This window comes from Ipomoea nil, unplaced genomic scaffold (assembly GCF_001879475.1).
Source record: "Ipomoea nil cultivar Tokyo-kokei standard unplaced genomic scaffold, Asagao_1.1 scaffold2403, whole genome shotgun sequence".
Lineage (NCBI taxonomy): Eukaryota > Viridiplantae > Streptophyta > Magnoliopsida > Solanales > Convolvulaceae > Ipomoea > Ipomoea nil.
The window spans coordinates 1,108,819-1,129,701 of NW_017618831.1; the positions used below are offsets into that span (position 1 = coordinate 1,108,819).

Here is a 20,883-nt window from a genome sequence, read left to right on the forward strand (position 1 = left end):
ATATAAATTAAAAGTCTACGCAGTCAAACTCTTTTTCCTAATTCATTTGTACATAGAAAGGACTCTATTATTACTCCGCATGTGAGTTAAGACTATTCAATCAATATCACTGTCCAAAGATTGTTCATATCAATTATCAGTGTCCACTAGGCCACTAATCTACTTAAATACACTCCTGTTTGACCCGGTCTTGCAAAGAAACCAACAAGACAGACAAAGAAATATGAATGTTTTCACATGGACATAACCAAGTTGCACCTTCAACGAAGATGAGGTGTATATTTAAATATTATTAATGTAAATTTACTTAAAACATTAAAATGATGGATTTATTGGAAATATGAAAGGCTTATTTTCTGCGTTGTAATTATATAGAATGTGGTTGCTATGAAATTGGACCAATGCTAAGCAGCTAGCTTTAATGATCAAATTGGAATGGACCATTGAAATTGGAATCTTTTTTTGTTTGTAATAAAAGAGTTGATAAAGACCATTCATGTGGAAAGAAAGGATTCACATCATTACCCAAAGAAATTAGCCATACATAACATGACAAACATGTACGAATGTTTTCACGTGAATTGCGCCTTCAACGTATTTGGGTACAAAAAATAATTAAAAGTATTACGGCCTTTGGCTCGTTTAAAAATATTTGAAGGCAAATAGAATTAAAATTTCATAAAAAATACATAACAACAACAACAGTAGTAGTAGTAGCAGCTGCAACAGCTGCAGCAGGAGCAGTATTTGGAGAAGTAGGAGCAGTAGTAGTAATAGCAGTAGCAGTAGCAGTAGCAGTAGTAGTACTAGTAGGAGAAGTAGCAGTAAGAGAATTATACTCTGCTTCACTTAAAATGTCAATACTAAATGTAGAAATATAGAAAAGTCTTAAAAATTATCAATTTTGATGTTTAAGTTTGCATAATAAAATTTATGATAATTACGAAAATATTACCGTATTTTTTTAAATCTGATTTGGTGCATTATACTTTTTCAAATGTAAAGTTGAGATTGGTTTTAGTTTTCTCTTAAGAATTTGTTATCGTATAATCCAATACCTACCTTATAAACTACTAATTATTTATAAATTGTTCTAAATAATGTATAAAAACTAAAAATTAATTATTAGTGATTTATTTGTAGTTACTCCTTTAGAGACATATTTTATGTAGTTACTCCTTTAGAGACATATTTATGTATGTATATATGTAGCAGTGTGGGAGCTACCTCTCAAAGTGCCCTTGTGCGCAGTGAGCAAAGGTCTAGCCTTTGTGGTTCATGTTCAGTTGAGTTACCATGATTTACATCATTCCAAATGCTCTGTCGGGTCGGAGTGTGGGGGCCCTTAGGATGGGGGTTCAACCTTTTGGAAGAATGTATGTATATATGTATGGCGTACGTTTAACACATTTTATTGGCTAACAATTAAATTTGATGGAATTTATTGGAAATATGAAAGGCTTATTTTATGCGGTATAATAAAGAAAAACTTTATAATGTGTTTCTATGTTGATGATAAGGAATGCGTGATCGTTTCATTAATATTCGAATAAATACAATTTTAATCTCACATGTATTAGCAAAATGACAGTTTTGATCTATCCACGTTTAATTCCTACAAATTTTTATTCACGACTACTATTTTAATACCAATTTTCATCCAAGACTATTATTTTAGTACCAAAATTCATGGTCACTCCTTCATTTAAGGGAATGTTATGTTGTGAGCACGTGCCCACCTTGCAAGGTGGGCACGATTTTATATCCATAATTTCTATACAGTATATTCATAATTTATATACTATAGACCCATATTAGAGTAAAATCTTTGCTATATGTTCAGATTTTTTATTAAAGTTAGGACGAAAGTAAAAATACAAAAACATAAAAAAAAAAAAAATACTAAGGGGTCGTTTAATTCATCTCTTTGTTTTTCCATTTTCAGTTTCCCATTCTTCCTTCTCCATTCTCCAGTTTTTCATTTCTCCATTCTTCTAGTTTTCCATTTCTCTATTTATTCAGTTTTTCTAATTTTATTAAATACAATAATCCTAATTCCTATAGAGCATTTGTACATTAGAACAACAACAAATTTGTATGCATAAGGATGATGAAATAATAACAATAATAATTTAACAATAATATTAATAACCTAACAATCATAATAATAATTTAATAGTAATAACAATAAAAATAATAGTAATAATAATAATTTAATAATAATAATAAGGAATAAGGGTCAAATAGGTCATCGAACCATACACAATAATGCAATTAGGCCATTGAACTCAAAAAAACAACAATTAAGTCCCTAAACTAACCCATTTCAAACAATTTGTCCAATTTACAGATTTTCCCTTTTCTAACAGGTCACTCAATTTAAAATATAATTTAAAAATAATTTTATTTATTATTTACATGTGAGAAATTAAAATTAAATTTTTAATTCATAAATTATAATACAAATATTGATGGATTGTAAAATTAACTTTTGATTAGTCACAAAAATAATTATTTTCATTCTTTAAATATTTTAAGAATTATAAGTGCAAATAAAAATAATTTTTTTTTGAAAACACTTAATATGGTAAAATCCACATATAATTAACAGTGCATCTAGATATATATTGCATTCGCATGTGTGCACTATTAGTTATCAACGAATACATTAATAAGTGTATTCAAATATATTATCATAATTATGAGAATGCGATTACATTTTCTTTTCTTTTTTGATATGGTCGGAATTTGTGTTCCTCTAGAACATATAGCAGGGAACTAATTAGAATGAAGATTCGAAAGAGCATATATATGAAGTTATGAACATACAACAAACTAAGCTACGGGAGTAGTTGCGTTGAGTTGACTAATTAGTTGAGCATATACATGTTGGTTGATCGAGGATGATAAAAACGGTAATTTTGATAATTTTGTAAAATTTTCTGAAACTTAGAGTTAGTATGTTGATTTTGAGATTTGTACATGTCATTCAAGTTTCTATGTTTTTTTAACATAAGGAAAAAGAAAGAAAGAATAATAGTTGGAATAGGAAAAGAAAAAAAAATGAATTTACTTAAAACCCAAAACTGTTTTAGAACCTTTTTTGAATTGAATTTTTGCTTGTTCAATTATTATTCCAAAAAACACTACCTTTTATAGGGTTGATTACAAAAGTTCTTAAACTAAAAAAGTTATTTGGTAGTAACTGTTTTAGAACCTTTTTTTGATTGAATTTCTGCTTGTTCAATTATTATTCCAAAAAACACTACCTTTTATAGGGTTGATTACAAAAGTTCTTAAAATAAAAAAGTTATTTGGTAGTTTATAAATAATTAATCTACCTCAACTAATTCGAATACTAAGAGTAATAAGTTAACTATTTAGTAATTTCTAAACAATTATTTAGTAACTTTTCAATATCTAAACTATGTAATGTAATAATAATAAAATAATAATATTTCCTCAGCATGTATCATAAGTGAATGTGAAAAGAAACGTTAAGTGATGCGTAGTATGTTTGCAAACAAATAATACTCGGAGTACGAGTTATCGATCCAACAGAGAAGTGGTTGTATCAAGCACTAGTTTCTAATTTATTCATTAGAGCTAATTCTAACAATTGTTTAGATGATTGATTTGCATAAAATAAATAAAATAAAGCAAAGATTCAGAATTTTGAAAACAATTAGAGAGAAGATGAAATTCCTGAGATTCAAGTATTTGATCACCTAGTGTCAAATCTTAAGGACAAAGTAGTATTAGTGATTTGGTCTAAAATGGGAACTAGTTAGTGATTTGGTAAGATAAATTTTAAAAAATAGAAACTTCTAAAAATGATTGGTCTAAAATGGGAACCAATTGAAAGTAGTTTTAATGATTTTTTTTATTTTTTTTTGAAAATTAGTTTTAGTGATTTGGTAAGATAGATTTTAAAACATAAAAACTCCTAAAAATGATTGGTCTAAAATGGGAACCAGTAGAAAGTAGTATTAGTGATTTGGTAAGATCTATTATACATATGTCCAATATATATTAAGTCGTGTCAGGTTGTCGGTAGTTCTTGTAAATTAAAGGAAGAATATTCCATCAATTAGTTTACAAAGTGTTTGGTTGAAATTAGAGAATTAAAAAGACGAAAATAGAATAATTAGAATTGAAAAGGATGAAATGTATAAAGACAAAAATGTCGTTTTATAATAATAATAATAATAATAATAATAATAATAATAATAATAATAATAATAATAATAATAATAATAATAATAATAATACATTACTGGAAATTATGAAATTTTCGACCACCTGAAAATGATCTTAAATCAAGTCGAAAGTCTTGTTCCGACCACTTTTGGTATCCGGAAAAACCTTTGTTGCTATTTCCGACCACTTTTTGCTTTCGATTTGATTTAAGATTACTTTCAGGTGGTCGGAAATTTTATAATTTCCAATAGTGATAATAATAATAATTTACATACCTTGAAATTATAATTTCAAAAATTATAGAATTGTGATTTTTAAGACATCCTAACTCTTAAGAATTACAATTTTATGATTGAAAAAAATTACAATTTCCTCCAATTAAATCATGAAATTGTAATTTTATAAAATTTGAGAAGAGTAGACTTACAATTCCATCCTACCAAATACGCAAAGTTATAATAAAATAAGACAATTGATTTTTGGAAAGACGGAAATTCCACTATGGAATATCCAATTTGCATATCCCGACATACGCATGCTGTCTCTCCGTCAATGGCATTGAATTTAGAAATTAGAAATGAGGCAATAATTTATAATTATATATATGAGTTGGATCCACTAATCGAAATTAGAGAATATAAAATATCCACCCGCATAGGCTTAGCTCAATGGTTTAGTGAGTAATATTTAGGGTAAGAGACCAACATTCAAACCTCGGCGACGGCAGTGTAGGAATTATATCTAAAGTGGGCAGATTCCTTGTGCGCACCGGCATTTGGCCCTGCCCACATGCTCTGTCGGGTCGGCGGCATTTGGCCCTGCCTACTAACCCATTGAGTCACTGTGATTTACATCCTCCCACATGCTCTGTCGGGTTGGGGTGTGGGGGGCCTCTTAAATGACAATTACAATATTAACCCCTAAAATTTCTCTTCACATCTCACATTTCGTTGTGCACCATCATCCTAGCAAATTATTCTGTGGACTCGGGTCTATTTTACTAGGTGAATCTGATTCTAAAATACACAATTTACAGAATGTTCACAATTTATATATTAAATACTACGTATTTACAATTTACATATTGAATGTTTATAATTTGAATTGTAAATTAAGGGAGTGTATTCAATCATGACTTTCAAAGAGTTTTAAAGACTTTTATGAAACTTTAAAAGTTTGGAGGTATTCAATTCAAACTTTTAGAGAGTCTTTAAAAGTCAGGCTGTATTCAATCAAAATTTTTAATAAGTCTTAAAAGTCGTGTGGTATTCGATTATGATTTTTAAAGAGTCTTTAAAAGTCATGTGGTATTCAAAAAGTTATGAACTTTTGTAGACTTTTCCTTCTCAAATATAAATAGTTGAAATCCAACCATCAATCCCAAGATTTCAAAATTTTCTTTCTAATGAATGTTTTATCTCTCTATTTAAACTCTATTTTTTCTCCCTATTTAAACATTATAAACCTATCTAAATTCAATGAAATTATTTTTTCTTCATTATCCTATATTTTTCTCATACCTAAACTCTAATAATTTTTCTCTCCATCCTAAACTTTACAACTGGACGTACTCTAAATGTTGATGCGAGTGTAAAACCAACTTCCCTAAGGGCAGGTGTTGGAGGAATTCACAGACGTACAGATGGAGAATGGATGGGCGACTTCTGCGGGAAAACAAATTTTGCAGATGCGGCCATTATTGTAGAAGCTCAAGCTATTCTCAAAGGCCTTCAGTGGGCTTGGGTAAAAGGCATTAGGGATCTTGAAGTCCAATCAGACGCGGAAACTGTCGTGAAGTGGATCATGGAAAACTCTCCCTTGAGAGGACCTATCAATGAACATATTGAGAACATCAAAATGCGGCTAGCCAGAAACTGGAGTGTGTCTTTAAGGAACATACACATGAAGCAAAACGAAAGTGCTGATGCCTTGACAAATATGGCTGTGAATCTCAATGGAAACTAGAAGGATCTTGGTTGGTGCCCCCCCTGGCATTGAGGAAATTATTGGCAAAGATCGCCTTCGTGCGATGTGGGCTAGTAGCGATGCTAACTAGCTCTCTTCCCCCTCCCCTCTGATGTAAAAAAAAAAAAAAATTGAAATAATATTATTTTTACTTCATTAGTGCTTGCTTATGTGATTTTTTATTTTTTCTATGAATTTGTTATCCCTAACTTTCTCTAATTCTCCCTAAATACATGAACAAAATAAAATTTTCATTGTCAAATTTTAGTATATGTTTCATAATATTCATATAAATACTTATATATTTTGATTTTTATTCTTTTTATGTTTATATTCGTAATATATATTTTTCATTTTTTAGCAACATGTTACTACGAATAGCGAACCACTGTTCGCAACAACAATTTGGGGTTGCAAACAGTAGCACCTTGTTGTTATTCGCAGTCTCAAATTGCTATTGCAAATAATAATACTTTGTGTGATGCCTAGCAATATATCAAGTATAATTATATATATATATATATATATATATATATATATATATATATATATATATATTATTAATATTAGAGTTTTATTTTTTTATTTTATGTAACTTGTAATTATATTTTTAAATATTTTATTTTATTAATTCTTTTATTATAAATGTTATTGTTCAATATTGTTATGAATTTATAATAAAATAGTTTTTTTTTGTTGATGTTTATTAATAATATATATAAGTAATTATCATTTTTTTTGAAGAATAAGTAATTAGCATATAAGTCTCAGCATACTATGGAAAAAGATAATAATGTTGAGAATGTTGATGTGGGTGAAGAATTTTATGATATATTATAAATGTTTTGTAAGAAAATTATATAAATAATAAGTATCAAAATCATTGAAAGTTTGTAAGGATGTATTTAATTCAGAATTTCAATGACTTTTGTAGACTTTTTAAAATAAAAAGTTGATAAAAGTCTATGAATGTTTTTATATAGACTTTTATAGAGTCTTATAAAGTTTTAAAAAGATTTGAACGACTCTATGAAAGACTATCAAAGTTTATTAAAATCTATCATTTTAAAAGTTTTTAAAATTCTATAAAAGTCATGATTAAATACACTCAATCGTTATGCTGTGCATCCATATGCACCATGCATGGTGCATCCGGATGCAAAAACGACGTCGTTTTGACGTCTAACTTAAAAAAAAAAAAAATTAGAATTGCATAACTACAAATCCATAATTTCATAACTATATTCATCCAGAATAACATAACTACACATCTATAATTTCATAACTATAAATCCAGAATTGCATAACTACACATCCATAACTTCATAACTATACATCCAGAATTGCATAATTGTACTACACATCCATAACTTCATAACTACACATTCAGAATTATATAACTATACATCCAGAATTGCATAATTAAAAATCCAGAATAGTGAACTAAAAAATGAATAACATAATATTGTTGTTGGGAATCGAAACTGATTTTTTTTTAAAGTAGGACGCGTGTTTTGATTTAAAACGACGTCGTTTTTGCATCCGTATGCACCATGCATTGTGCATACGGATGCACAACATAATTTGCCGAATACACCCCCCCTTCCCTTAGTATGGGAATTATGATGGGCCCACCTTACAAAGTGAACTCTTGTCCATAGTGTCCAATTATGAAACAATAGTGTTGCATTGGTCATATTTGGAGACGGATTCAACATCCTAAAATATCAAATATGAGATTATAATAATTTATTGACCACAACAATCTTTTAGGGATTGACTTAGGATCTATGAATACTTTTCGATCAAATATTCATTATCGAGATTTTGGTCCAAAAGTGACATAGGAAAAATTACTGCTCTTAGTTATCGGAGAGGTTTTTTTTTTTTTTTTTTTTTTTTTTTTTTTTTTTTTTTTTTAACTTTTAAATAGTTATTTAAAATAATTATTTTTAAAAAATATTTTAAATTTAGAGTGACCTGTTAGAAATCGAAAAAACATGCAAATTAGACTAATGACATAAAATTGGTTAGTTTAGGAATTCAATTGTAATTTATTGTGTGGAGTTTAATGACATATTTGACGCTTATATACATATAAATTTAATTTTAGACTATATATTTTTTTGAAGAGTATTGTAAGAAATTTATATTGTTTGCAACAGAGCATGATGGCCCAATGCTCGAACAGACAGTCTCATGTGATTCCCATATGTGAGGTTTTGAAGGAAGATGGCAATACATAGCAAATCCCATATAGTTCAACTCACATCAACTTAAAATCTCAAAACATCCAAATGGTCATTCATTGAGCACTTTAAATATATAAAGTCTTCCTCACAAGTAATTATGTCTAAGCATATCAATCATCAAATATTCATAGACACATTTAATTCAAATCCTCAAGCAGAAATCAAGAAGAACAAATTTAAAAGATCTTTCTTGATGAATGGGAAATTAAATAATCGGAGCCTTGCCCTTATCAAGACGGGCCTTCTTTCTACGTTCCAATTGGTGGGCAGCTTCTTCATCACCCATTTCCTCATCTTCACCTTCTTCCCCTTTAACATATATTCAATATTTTGAAAACAAATTTTAGTTTAGTTGGTCAAAATGTATACACACATGCAAAATGCGGTCTCAAAATCATAATTAGACCATAAAAATGTGTAATCTGTTTACTGTTGTTCTTTTGAAAAGAGTTAATTACCAAAATGGTCCTCTGACTATTGTAAAATTACCAATTTGGTCCTCGACTATTTTTTTTACCTAATAAAGTCCTCAACTATGTAAAAGTTAACCAAAATGGTCCTCTGTCAAAATAAGCTTGTAACGTCCGTTAAATTGAAGGGTAATAAAGGAATTTTAGGATGCTAGTCGGTCAGCTCGGGCTGCCCACGATATTTAATCCAAATTCTTAATTCTAAACTCTGATTCGAAGGTTAGGGTTCGGCATTGAGAGCGAGAGCGCATCAGACTGGTTCGAGAGAGTGGGTTCGCTACGTACCGCTACCTAAATCCCAACAGATTCGAAATAAGAGAGGTTCGAGAGGTCTCCCAGCAAGATGCAACCTGGGAGTGGGATTCGCGCACACCCTGCACCAAGTAAGTGGTTGAAATTTTATTTCTGTTTGTGTACTGCTTTTGACGCAGACTTTTTTGGGTAATGGGTAGGGTAATGTGTATGATTATGTTCAGATACGTTGTTGTTATAGGCTGCATTTTGGCTTTTTGACTGCAATGATCAGATATGTCGCTATGTATGCTGCAATAATGTATATAAAGATGTGTTTAAAGCATTGGTTTGAGTTGAATAATGTCTGTAATGTTTAAAGCACATGGGGACACTGCATTGGTTTGAGTCTGCATGGGGAAATCAATGTATATACATGGGGACCACTGCAAAATATATAGTTTGTTTTTGCTGCAAACGAAACCAGTATGGGGACCACCATTATATATGCTTTTTGAATATTGTCTGTATAAACAAGCATACTATGTTTTTTTTTTTTTTTTAATTTATTGGATGTTTGGAATTTATAAAGTTGTGTTGAAGTTATTAAAGTGCATTTTATATACCAGGTGGTCAAGAGAACACTACTTTCAATCTTAAACTAAGGCATGGTGGTAGGATAGAAGTAGGCAACCCACCTAAGTATGTTGGAGGAACTGTTAAGTGGTTTTCTAACATGGATTATGATGAGTGGGGAATAATGACTTTATGGGAGAAAGTTCAACAGTTGGGATATAAGATAGATGGATGTAGATGTTTTTCTAAGAGTGATATTGGATTGGTAGAGTTAATTTTAGATTTGGATGCTTGGAGCTTGGTTAACTCTATTGTGAGACCTAAGGTACTAGAGATTTGGGTTATTGTAGGGGTGGTGGGAGAAGATGAAAATCAGATTGCAGAATATGAAATACCAGAAAATGACATTTATGAAGAAGAAAATCAGAATGTAGATCCAGAAAATGATATTAGGGAAGAAGAAAATGATAGTGAGGAAGAAGAAAATTACAGTTCAGAAGTTGAGTTGGACCAATTTGAAGGAAGTGACTATGAAATTGAGCAAGGTCAAGTTGATGATCAAGAATTTGTTAAATACACAGATCCAGAAATAGAGTATGCAGGTGAGGGAAACCTAGAAGTGGTACATGATGCAGGTGAGGGAAATAAAAGGCCTAGTAACAGTGAGGTTAACTTTTCTGATGAGGAAAGAGGGACTGATGTACATTTGGGTGTGTCTATTAGGCCTAATCCTCCTCTTCCAGAGTTGCCAAATCCTTTGTGGCTTGGTAGAGCTTTTATGGGTAAAGAGGATTTCAAAAATGCAGTAAAGACATATGGAATACAGTATGGAAAGGAGCTGAAATTTAAGAAGAATGATAAGGTTAGGTGTGTAGCTGTATGTACCCAAAGTGATTGTAAGTGGCAAGCAACCTGTAGAAGAGATCCTGATGAAGCCTTTTGGAAGGTGACTGTTTTCAATGATGAGCATGTTAATTGTCCATGGGTGAGTGACAACAAGTTGATAACTTCATCCTTAGTTGCAAAGAGATGGAAAACAAAAATTGCTGGAAATAGTAATTGGAAGATGGGTGAGTTTAGAAAGGCAGTCTGCACTGATGAACACCATTCTTTAAGTAAAAGGCAAGCCTATAAGGCATTGGACTTTGCTAGGCGTGAAATAAAGGGTGAGCTTGAAGATAACTTCAACAGAATATGGAGTTACCGTTTAGAGATACAAAAAACAAATCCAAGATCCAGATGTGAGGTAAAGTTATCTGATTTACAGTATGAGGGAGGAAAGAATAGATTTCTTAGAATGTATATGTGTTGGGAGGCTTGTAGAGATGGGTTCAAGTACTGTAGAAAGGTGCATAGATGAGGGAGCTTTTGAATGGTTGGGTGATAAGCATCCTTCACAATGGTCTAAATCTCATTTCTCCACAAATGCTAACTGTGATGTGCTTGTCAATAATATTTGTGAAAGCTTCAATGCTATGATATTGGATGCTAGAGACTGCCCACTAATACAATGTCTTGAGATTGTGAGAAAACAAATTATGTTGAGGTTATTTGAATGTAGAAAGCATGCAATGAAGTGGTCAGGAAGAATATGTCCATCCATAGCAAGGAAAATTTCTATTTATGAGAAACAAGCAGGAGGGTATTGGGCATATCAAAGTACAGATGTATTGTTTGAAGTTAAGGGGGCTACTGAACAACACCAAATAGACATTGGAGCTAGGACATGTTCCTGTAGGAAGTGGGATCTCACTGGCATTCCTTGCAGGCATGCCATATGTGCTCTTTGGGTTAAGTATGGAAAAGCTCCACTACATGACTATGTCCATTCATGCTACACTGTTGACAATTATAAACAAGCATACTCAGGTTGTATTCACCCTATGTCTGGGCCTCAAGAATGGCCAAAAACGGATAGAGAGCCACCACTTCCTCCGTTGTTTACAAAAAAGGTTGGCAGACCAAGAAAATTAAGGAAGAAATCTGCGGGTGAACTAACCAAAGATGGAGTGAAAATGTCAAGAATGCATGTTACCCTTCATTGCTCAATCTGCAAGTGTATAGGCCATAATAGTAGGAAGTGTCCTCAGGTAAATTACATACTATTTTAACAAATTATATTATGTTTTACATTGTATTCGTTTAACAAAGTAACATTACAAAAATGCAGAGAATAAATAATGCAGCCCCAGCAGTTCCAGTAGATCCAGCACTCATTCCAGTAGTTCCAAATGCAGTTCCAGTAGATCCAGCATTCATTCCAGTAGTTCCAAATGCAGTTCCAGTTGATCTAGATGCAGTTTAGTTCCAGATGCAGTTCCAGTTGATCTAGATTAGGTTGTTAGTTAAGTGCTCTTGGAAACTATTATGTATGTATGATAGCTTTTTGCAAACAATTTGCTGTTTTGGTAACAATATGATAGTTGCTGTTTTGGTAACAATTTGCTGTTTTGACAGTCTTATGTTGTCACCATTTTGGATGATAATGTTGGATTAGTTTATGTTGTCAACTGGTATGACAGTGTTGGATCAATTTGTTGTATGACAGTGTTGGATCAGTTTGTGGTATGGCAGTGTTGGACTTTTATCATTGGCATGTTGTCACCATTTTGTTGTTGAAGTCCAAGCGTGGTCCTCCAATGGAGATTCAGAAGAAGAATGCGTGAAGGAAATAACAAATGGAAGAAGAATGCGTGAAGCTAGGTTTCAATTGGCTAAATAAGAGGAGAAAAATAACAATGAAAGTGAAATTCCTCTATTGCCCTTGACTTAAACAAATTTTTAACAGCTGACCTAACAGAGGACCATTTTGGTTAATTTTTGCATAGTTGAGGACTTTTTTAGGTAAAAAAAATAGTCGAAGACTAAATTGGTAATTTTGCGATAGTCAGAGGACCATTTTGGTAATTAACTCTTTTGAAAATCACAATTTACTATTTTTCTTGTCTTAAAATATAAAAATTTAAAACTCAAGAAACTAAACGTAGAAAGGAAAAATAATTGAAAATGGTTTGATATTGTTGAATGAACTTGTTATTAGCATTGTCAAAGTCATAGTTTGTGTATTTCGTGTATATATCATTTTATAGAGTAATATTTATCATTTTGAACTTATTTTTTAATTAGTTCATATTAAAAAAAAAACATAACATGTCAGTGTATATAACCAGTAATTGAACCATTGACCTATTGAACTTTATTGAAAAAAAAAAAAAAGATGAGAAAATTTAATATTAAATCATCAAGTTTTAAATATGTAGATATAATTGTCACAAAATATGAAAAAAAAAATTCATTAATAAACCCTTTTTTTTTTGTTTAATAGGCTAAGAAAAATTATAGTTTATTCTATCCAAAAGAAAATTAATTCATTCATTCATATATACATGTGTGTATGCATATATGTATGTTTGTATATATAAATGTATGTATATAATACTCAGCATCTAATGTGTTATGGATTAAGTTGTTTTTAAAAATGTTATTACGTAATTGATATTTACAAGAATATTTTTATCTTTTTGTTACTTGATAGGTGTTCATATAAATGATTAAAAATTATAAAATACTTACTAGATATCCCCCACCCTCCTGATTCCAATGGTTCAATAACTTTAACAGACCCATTTGTCAATCCAAATGCAAGTTGGTTGGGCTCTTGTGGATGCGCTGCAATCACAACTGCATACACACCCTCATTTCTGCAATAATATTTTTTTTTTTGAAAGGTAATAAGGTACTTCATTAATAATCAACCAACAACGAAAGACAGGGTGGTGGTACACCAAACCACGACCCGAAGCCAGACAAAGAAACAGACGCCCGTGCTAGCACATGAGCAACATGATTCGCTGACCTATTGACATGGCGAACAGAAACGTTCCCGATGTCTGTAGCAATCTTACAACATTGCTTAATGACCAAACCAACATAAGAAGAGTTCAGAGTACGAGAATTAAAAACAGAACAGAAATTTAAGCAATCTGATTCTAACATAATATTATTAAAATGGTGTGATTTCATCCAAGTTAAAACTTCCTTCACCGCCATAGATTCCGCCATGAAAGGATCATTCCCACACTCCAGCCGTGCACTGCAAGCAGCAATAAATTTACCATTTGAATCTCGTACCACAGCGCCAAACCCCGCTCCATTATCAAACGTCGCTGCGTCCACATTACATTTTAGAAAACCAATAGGGGGAGGTTCCCAAGCAGAGCTACGCATTCCAGTAGCATGAGACACAGAAGTTACCTCATTGCGAAGCTGCTCCCATGATGAAACCAGCGTCTGGACATGCATACGCATCGACTCCAGGACTGGCGTTTCATTCTTCCATACCAACTCGTTACGAGCATTCCAGATTACCCACAGTTTAGCCGCAGCAACAACAAGATCTCCCACTGGACTGGTGCGAAACATAGTTGTCATTGTAGCAATCAAGCCATTGTCGCTGAAGGTAAAAGCACTCCCCCATAGTTGCACAGCTACTGGACAATCCATGAACAGATGATCAAGCGTGATGGAGAATGTCAAATAAACTAGGCCGAAGCAAAGATGGAACAAGGCTGAGCTGAGCAAGGATGCTGAGGAAGGATTAACAGAATTAACCGCCAAGGGTCTTTTTGCCTTTTCGCTCCTTTTCATTCTGTTATAACTGCCTCCTCCTTCTCTTATAAAAGGAGTGATGCTTCTTCTTTTTCCGGTGTAACACAAAACGCATATTCATAGCTTACCTTCTCCTTCCCATGAACTCAATGCTTAACCACACACTTCTCAACTCTATCTCCTGATTTCGACATGGTATCAGAGCGGCCTCATAGCTACGCCGCCGCTGTAATCATGGATCGAGATGCCAATCCAGCGAACCCTACTGGAAACGCAGCAGGGAATTCAACTCCGATCAGTCAAGCTCCAGTGAACCAAAGCTCGGTGCACAGAGTAGACGAGCTTGATGATCCAATGTATCTCCATGCGACTGAGAATCCTAACACGATTCTAGTTTCCCCTTCCCTATCTGAGCAGAACTATGCGACTTGGAGTAGGTCTATGAAGATCGCTTTGAGCGTGAAGAACAAGTTCGGTTTTGTAGATGGATCGATTGTCTGTCCAGCTCACATGGATCCGAGGTATAGCACTTGGAAAAGATGTAATGACATCGTGTGTGCGTGGATCCTTCGATCCCTTAATCCGTCCATTGCTGAAAGCATGCTGTATTTCGAAATAGCAGAAGAGATTTGGAATGCCTTGAAGAAGAGGTACAGCCAGGCAGATCCTCACAAAATCGCTGAGATCCAGAATGAAATATACAAGAATGTGCAAGGTAACTCTTCAGTTAATGAGTACTTTACAAAATGTAATGCACTTTGGGAACAATTGAGAGCTGTGAGACCTCTGCCTGTCTGTGAGTGCTTACCTAGATGCAAATGTACTATTATCAACAAAATTAAGAAGGACAGGGAAGATGATCAAGTGATCAGATTCCTAGAAGGCCTAGGTGATGAGTTTGAGGCCATAAAAGCAGGTGTTCTGGTGATGGAACCTCTTCCAAGTATGGAAAAGGTCCTTAATATGGCTCTGAAATTAGAAAGGAAGATCAACAGCTCAGGTAACTATAAAACCTCAGAGATTGTCCAATCTAATGCCATTCAGAATCAGACAGCAGATGAGCAAAATGTTGTGGCTGTGATTAATGGAAACAATAAGAAGAAGTTCAATAGTTTTGGAGGAAAAAGTGTGGCAAAGTGTACATACTGTGGAATGAATGGGCATACTGTGGATAAGTGCTTTAAAAAGCATGGATATCCACCTGGATGGATACCTGGTTTTAAATCAAGAGGTAAGCAAAGTCATGATAATCAGAACAATCAGAACTTCTCTGTCAACCAAGTCAGTGATATTGGGATGACACCTGATCAGTTTCAAAAGTTGGTCTCCCTTTTACAAGGGCAAACTCAAGGAGTTCAGGTCAATCCAGCTTCTACCAGTGCAGCTATCACAGTGAACAAGGCTGCAATGAAGCCAAATTTCAACACCATACCTAATAACTCTGAGGAAGGCAGGTCTATTCCTAAATCCCATATTAATGCTGTTTTGAACTGTTCAGATGTATGGATCCTGGATTCAGGAGCAACTGATCATATCACATGTTCTCTGGAATACTTTGAGAACTGTCATAAAGCTCTTGACATATTTGTCAAGCTACCAAATGGAGAAGATGTACAGGTTTCACATGTGGGGGAAGTCAAGTTGTTCCCTAACTTGATGCTGAAAAATGTTCTCTACATTCCCTCCTTTACTTTCAACATAATTTCTGCCACCAAGTTGACAAAACAAAATGAATGCACTCTTGTCATGAATGCTAACACTTGTGATATCCAGGGAACACATGGGATAATGGATGGTTTTGCTAGGACCAAGGGAGGACTTTACTTGCTTGAACATCCTCCTGCCAAGATAAAACAGCATGATAGCTCTGGAAAACAATGTAATAGTTTTACTTTGCAAATGTGGCATAATAGGTTGGGACACTACCCCATTAATAAGATTCAGAACCTTAGTGGTGTTGAATTTGTGCAATCTCATAAATACACTGATTTTGTCTGTGATATATGTCATCTTGCCAAACAAAAGAGATCAGTTTTTCCTGTTAGCAATACAAGAGCTGAAAGATGTTTTGACCTTATTCATTTAGATGTTTGGGGCCCTTTTGCTGCTGCATCTTTCAAGAAAGAGCATTATTTCTTAACCATTGTTGATGATCATACTAGATTCACTTGGATACACTTGATGAAAAACAAGTCAGAGGTTAAAGGCCTATTCCAGAATTTCTGCTCTTATGTTGATACTCAATTCTCAGCTAAGGTAAAAATAGTAAGGTCTGATAATGGGACTGAATTTTCCATGGATTCCTTCTTTAATGAGAAAGGAATAGTACGCCAGAAATCATGTGTGTACACACCACAGCAAAATGGGACTGCAGAAAGAAAACACCAACACATTTTGAATGTTGCAAGAGCCCTCAAGTTCCAGTCAGGTGTTCCCCTAGTTTTTTGGGGACATTGTGTTCTTCATGCATCTTACCTGATTAACAGATTGCCCACACAAGTGAATGGAGGAAAAACTCCCTATGAACTTCTATATAATAAAGCTGTGGATTACAGTCTTCTAAGGAGTTTTGGCTGCTTGTGTTTTGGTAGCACCATTTCCCAAGGAAGGCATAAGATGATGCCAAGGGCAAGGAAATGCATATTTCTGGGATTTCCAGCTAATGTAAAAGGATATGTTCTATATGATATTGCTAACAAAAGTACATTCATTTCCAGGGATGTTGTTTTTTATGAGAAAGTGTATCCTTTCAAGGATGGGACATCAGACAGCCTCCATAATCAAGGGATAGATCCAGTCTTACCATTGATCCCTGTTGATGCAGATGTTGATATACATGGCCCCCATCTCACATATACAACAGATGTGGAGGAAGATTTCATGGATGCAGAAGAGCTACAACATACTGAATCCAGAACTAGTCATGAGCCATCCAATGCAGATAGGCCCACAACAGACTCAGTTGGTGGTTTTGGGGATGAAATAGAAGTATATCCTCAAAGAGAAAGTCTTAATCAGCCTGAGCCTAGGAGATCAGAAAGAGTAAGGAGCATCCCCACAAGGCTTCAGGACTACTACTGTCAGTCTCTGACCCAGACTAGCTCACAAAAGAGAACCTCTCCACACACTCTAAACAATGTCATCTCATTTGATGACTTACCTCTGAGCCACAGATTATGTGCCTCATCCATCCTAAATGCTCATGAACCACACTCTTACAATGAAGCTGTTAAGGATGAATCATGGAAGAAAGCTATGCAGACTGAGATAGAGGCCTTAATTGCCAATGAAACCTGGATATTGACAGATTTACCTGCTGGAAAAATTCCCATTGGATGCAAGTGGGTTTTCAAGATAAAGCATAAAGCAGATGGCTCAATAGAAAGGTATAAAGCCAGACTTGTGGCCAAGGGATACACTCAACAAATGGGAATAGACTACACTGAGACCTTCTCACCTGTTGCAAGAATGACTACAATCAGATCCTTCCTAGCTGTAGCCATTGCAAGAGGATGGGATGTTCAACAATTGGATATAAACAATGCCTTTCTTCATGGTGATTTAGATGAAGAAGTATATATGGTGTTGCCTCCTGGATTTCACTGTGACAAACCAAGGCAAGTATGCAAGCTGCTAAGGTCATTATATGGGTTGAAGCAGGCCAGTAGACAGTGGAATGCAAAGTTGACTAAGGCTTTGGTTGACAATGGTTATTCTCAGTCCACTTCTGACCCTTCACTATTTACAAAATCCTCAGGTAGATCTTACACTGCTCTCCTCATTTATGTTGATGACATTTTGGTAGCTGGGAATGACCCTTCTCAGATCAATGCTCTAAAACAATTCTTGGATACATCCTTCAAAATCAAGGACCTTGGCTGCCTGAACTATTTCTTGGGCATTGAGGCTTGCAAAACTGCTAATGGAGTCAGTTTGTTTCAAATGAAGTATACTCTGGACATTTTAAGGGAGAATGGGTTCCTGGATGCTAAACCAGCAAGGAGTCCAGCCACCACAGGAATTAAGCTCACTAGCACACAGGGTGATCCCCTTGACAGCCCTGAGATTTACAGAAGGTTGATTGGTAAACTTTTGTATTTAACTAATACCAGGCCAGACATTTCCCATTCTGTTCAGCAACTCAGTCAATTTGTTGATAAGCCCACTTCCACTCACCTCACTGCTGCACACAGGGTCCTTAGATACCTAAAGGGTTCACCAGGAAAGGGGTTATACTATCAGAAAGAGTCCAAGCTAAGACTGCTAGGCTTCTCAGACTCTGATTGGGCAAATTGTCCAGAGTCTAGGAAATCCATCACTGGCTATTGTATTTACCTTGGCAGCAACCTAATCTCATGGAAGACAAAAAAACAGGCCACTGTCTCAAGGTCCTCCTCAGAGGCTGAATATAGGGCCTTGGCATCAACAGTTTGTGAGATTCAATGGCTACACTATCTCCTGGCAGACTTGCAGGTTACTTTTGATGTTCCCACAGCTTTGTTTTGTGACAATCATTCAGCAGTGGCTATTGGGGAAAATCATGTTTTTCATGAACGAACAAAGCACATAGAGATCGATTGTCACATTGTTAAACAAAAGGTTAATGAGGGGTTGATAAAGCTGCTACCTATTCCATCTCACAAGCAACTAGCTGATGGTTTTACAAAGACTTTGCCAGCTCCAATTTTTGATGCTTTTCAACTTAAGCTTGGTCTTCGTGATGTCCACACTCCAAGCTTACGGGGGGGTGATGGAGAATGTCAAATAAACTAGGCCGAAGCAAAGATGGAACAAGGCTGAGCTGAGCAAGGATGCTGAGGAAGGATTAACAGAATTAACCGCCAAGGGTCTTTTTGTCTTTTCGCTCCTTTTCATTCTGTTATAACTGCCTCCTCCTTCTCTTATAAAAGGAGTGATGCTTCTTCTTTTTCCGGTGTAACACAAAACGCATATTCATAGCTTACCTTCTCCTTCCCATGAACTCAATGCTTAACCACACACTTCTCAACTCTATCTCCTGATTTCGACAGTTTCGTGGTCATGAGCGCAAAAAGGGCAGCCTCCGCCCACCCATACATGTTTGGTCCTGAGATTTTCGCGCAAAGGAAGAACATCCCGCATGCAACGCCATATGAAATTACGGATCTTTGGAGGGATCGGCAACCTCCAGTGGCGGACCCAGAAATTTTTTTCAGCGGGGGCAAAATATTAAAGCAAAATTGATAATTAGAAAAAAAATGAAACACTTCAAAAGTATAGCCATAAATAATATTGGATATAAGAAAATTATAAAACACATCAAAACATTATAAAAAATATTCATAACAAAATATGAACATAATCAATTTGATAAAATAATTTTAATAAAAGATCCATTATAAATTACACATCTCATCTCATTATTATTATATCAATGAAGATTATATTATGGTGTTGAAGCAATATGCACTATTAATAATAGTGAAAATGTGAAATAATGAACATAATCAATTTGATAAAGTAATTTGAATAAAATATCCATTATAAATTACACATCTCATCTCATTATTATTAATATATAAATGAAGATTATATTATAGTGTTGAAGCAATATGCACTATTAAGTATTAATAATAGTGAAAATGTGAATGAAGATTATATTATGGTGTTGAAGCAATATGCACTATTAATAATAGTGAAAATGTGAAATAATGAACATAATCAATTTGATAAAGTAATTTGAATAAAAGATCCATTATAAATTACACATCTCATCTCATTATTATTAATATATAAATGAAGATTATATTATAGTGTTGAAGCAATATGCACTATTAAGTACTAATAATAGTGAAAATGTGAAAAGGTAGTGCTAAAAAGAGAAGGAAACGCTGAAAGCAGTTAGAAGGGATCGAACTGTGGCCTGCGTGTAGACCAACCATGTGCTCTGCCATCTATGCTAGACCACATTTTGTTAACACTTCTCTATTTTATAATACTTATACTAAAACATGTACTATATATACACATATCCATACAAGGGTTATATAAGGGGTGGGGGTGGAGTGAGTGGGGGCAGCTGACCCCACCGCCCCCACTGTAGGTCCGCCTCTGGCAACCTCCACAATTTTCTCCATTCTGTGAACTCCATCTGTTGGTTACCGTATGTATTTGGCTGCATAAGATACCGGTAGCCTTGACGCACACTGTATCTACCATGAATATCATCTTTCCAGAACCATTCATCCTTGTAATCAGGTGATACAGGCGTAGCAATGATCTTAGGGACGTCAGCTTGATCAAATAGATCATGGACAACCTCGAAGTCCCAAGTGCCCGAGCTAGTGAGAAGTCCAGCCACCGGGGCATATTTCATTAAGAAAAAGAATATATATTGTTCATTAAAAAATTAAACAAGAATATATTCTAAAATTCCAGGCCAAAAAGTTGTTTGTTAGTTTGTTGTTATCGGACCTTTGATCCATCATTATATTGCTTTTGTGATATAAATTTAATCAATCTATTTTAATTCAATTCATAAAAATAACTTCATTTCCAGCAATCTCTTGAAATCATCAAAATTTTTATTCATAGGGAGGTGC

The 20,883-nt window shown here is 34.1% G+C and overlaps 2 protein-coding genes across 2 annotated transcripts in view; one reads left to right on the top strand and one right to left on the bottom strand.

Annotated features, from left to right (window-relative positions):
- Positions 1–8,519: 8,519 nt before the first annotated feature.
- Positions 8,520–20,883, bottom strand: part of LOC109152279 (TMV resistance protein N-like) — a 47,367-nt gene continuing 35,003 nt past the window's right edge. Inside the window, exon 16 of the mRNA XM_019299873.1 lies at positions 8,520–8,726. Coding sequence (XP_019155418.1) covers positions 8,623–8,726 — 104 coding nt within the window. The 3' untranslated portion in view covers positions 8,520–8,622. The remainder of the gene's footprint in view (positions 8,727–20,883) is intronic.
- On the top strand, positions 10,241–12,114 carry LOC109152282. The gene is made up of 2 exons (XM_019299877.1): positions 10,241–11,784; positions 11,865–12,114. The coding sequence occupies exons 1-2, from the start codon at positions 10,963–10,965 to the stop codon at positions 11,997–11,999; spliced, it is 957 nt and encodes a 318-aa protein (XP_019155422.1). The 5' UTR covers positions 10,241–10,962; the 3' UTR covers positions 12,000–12,114.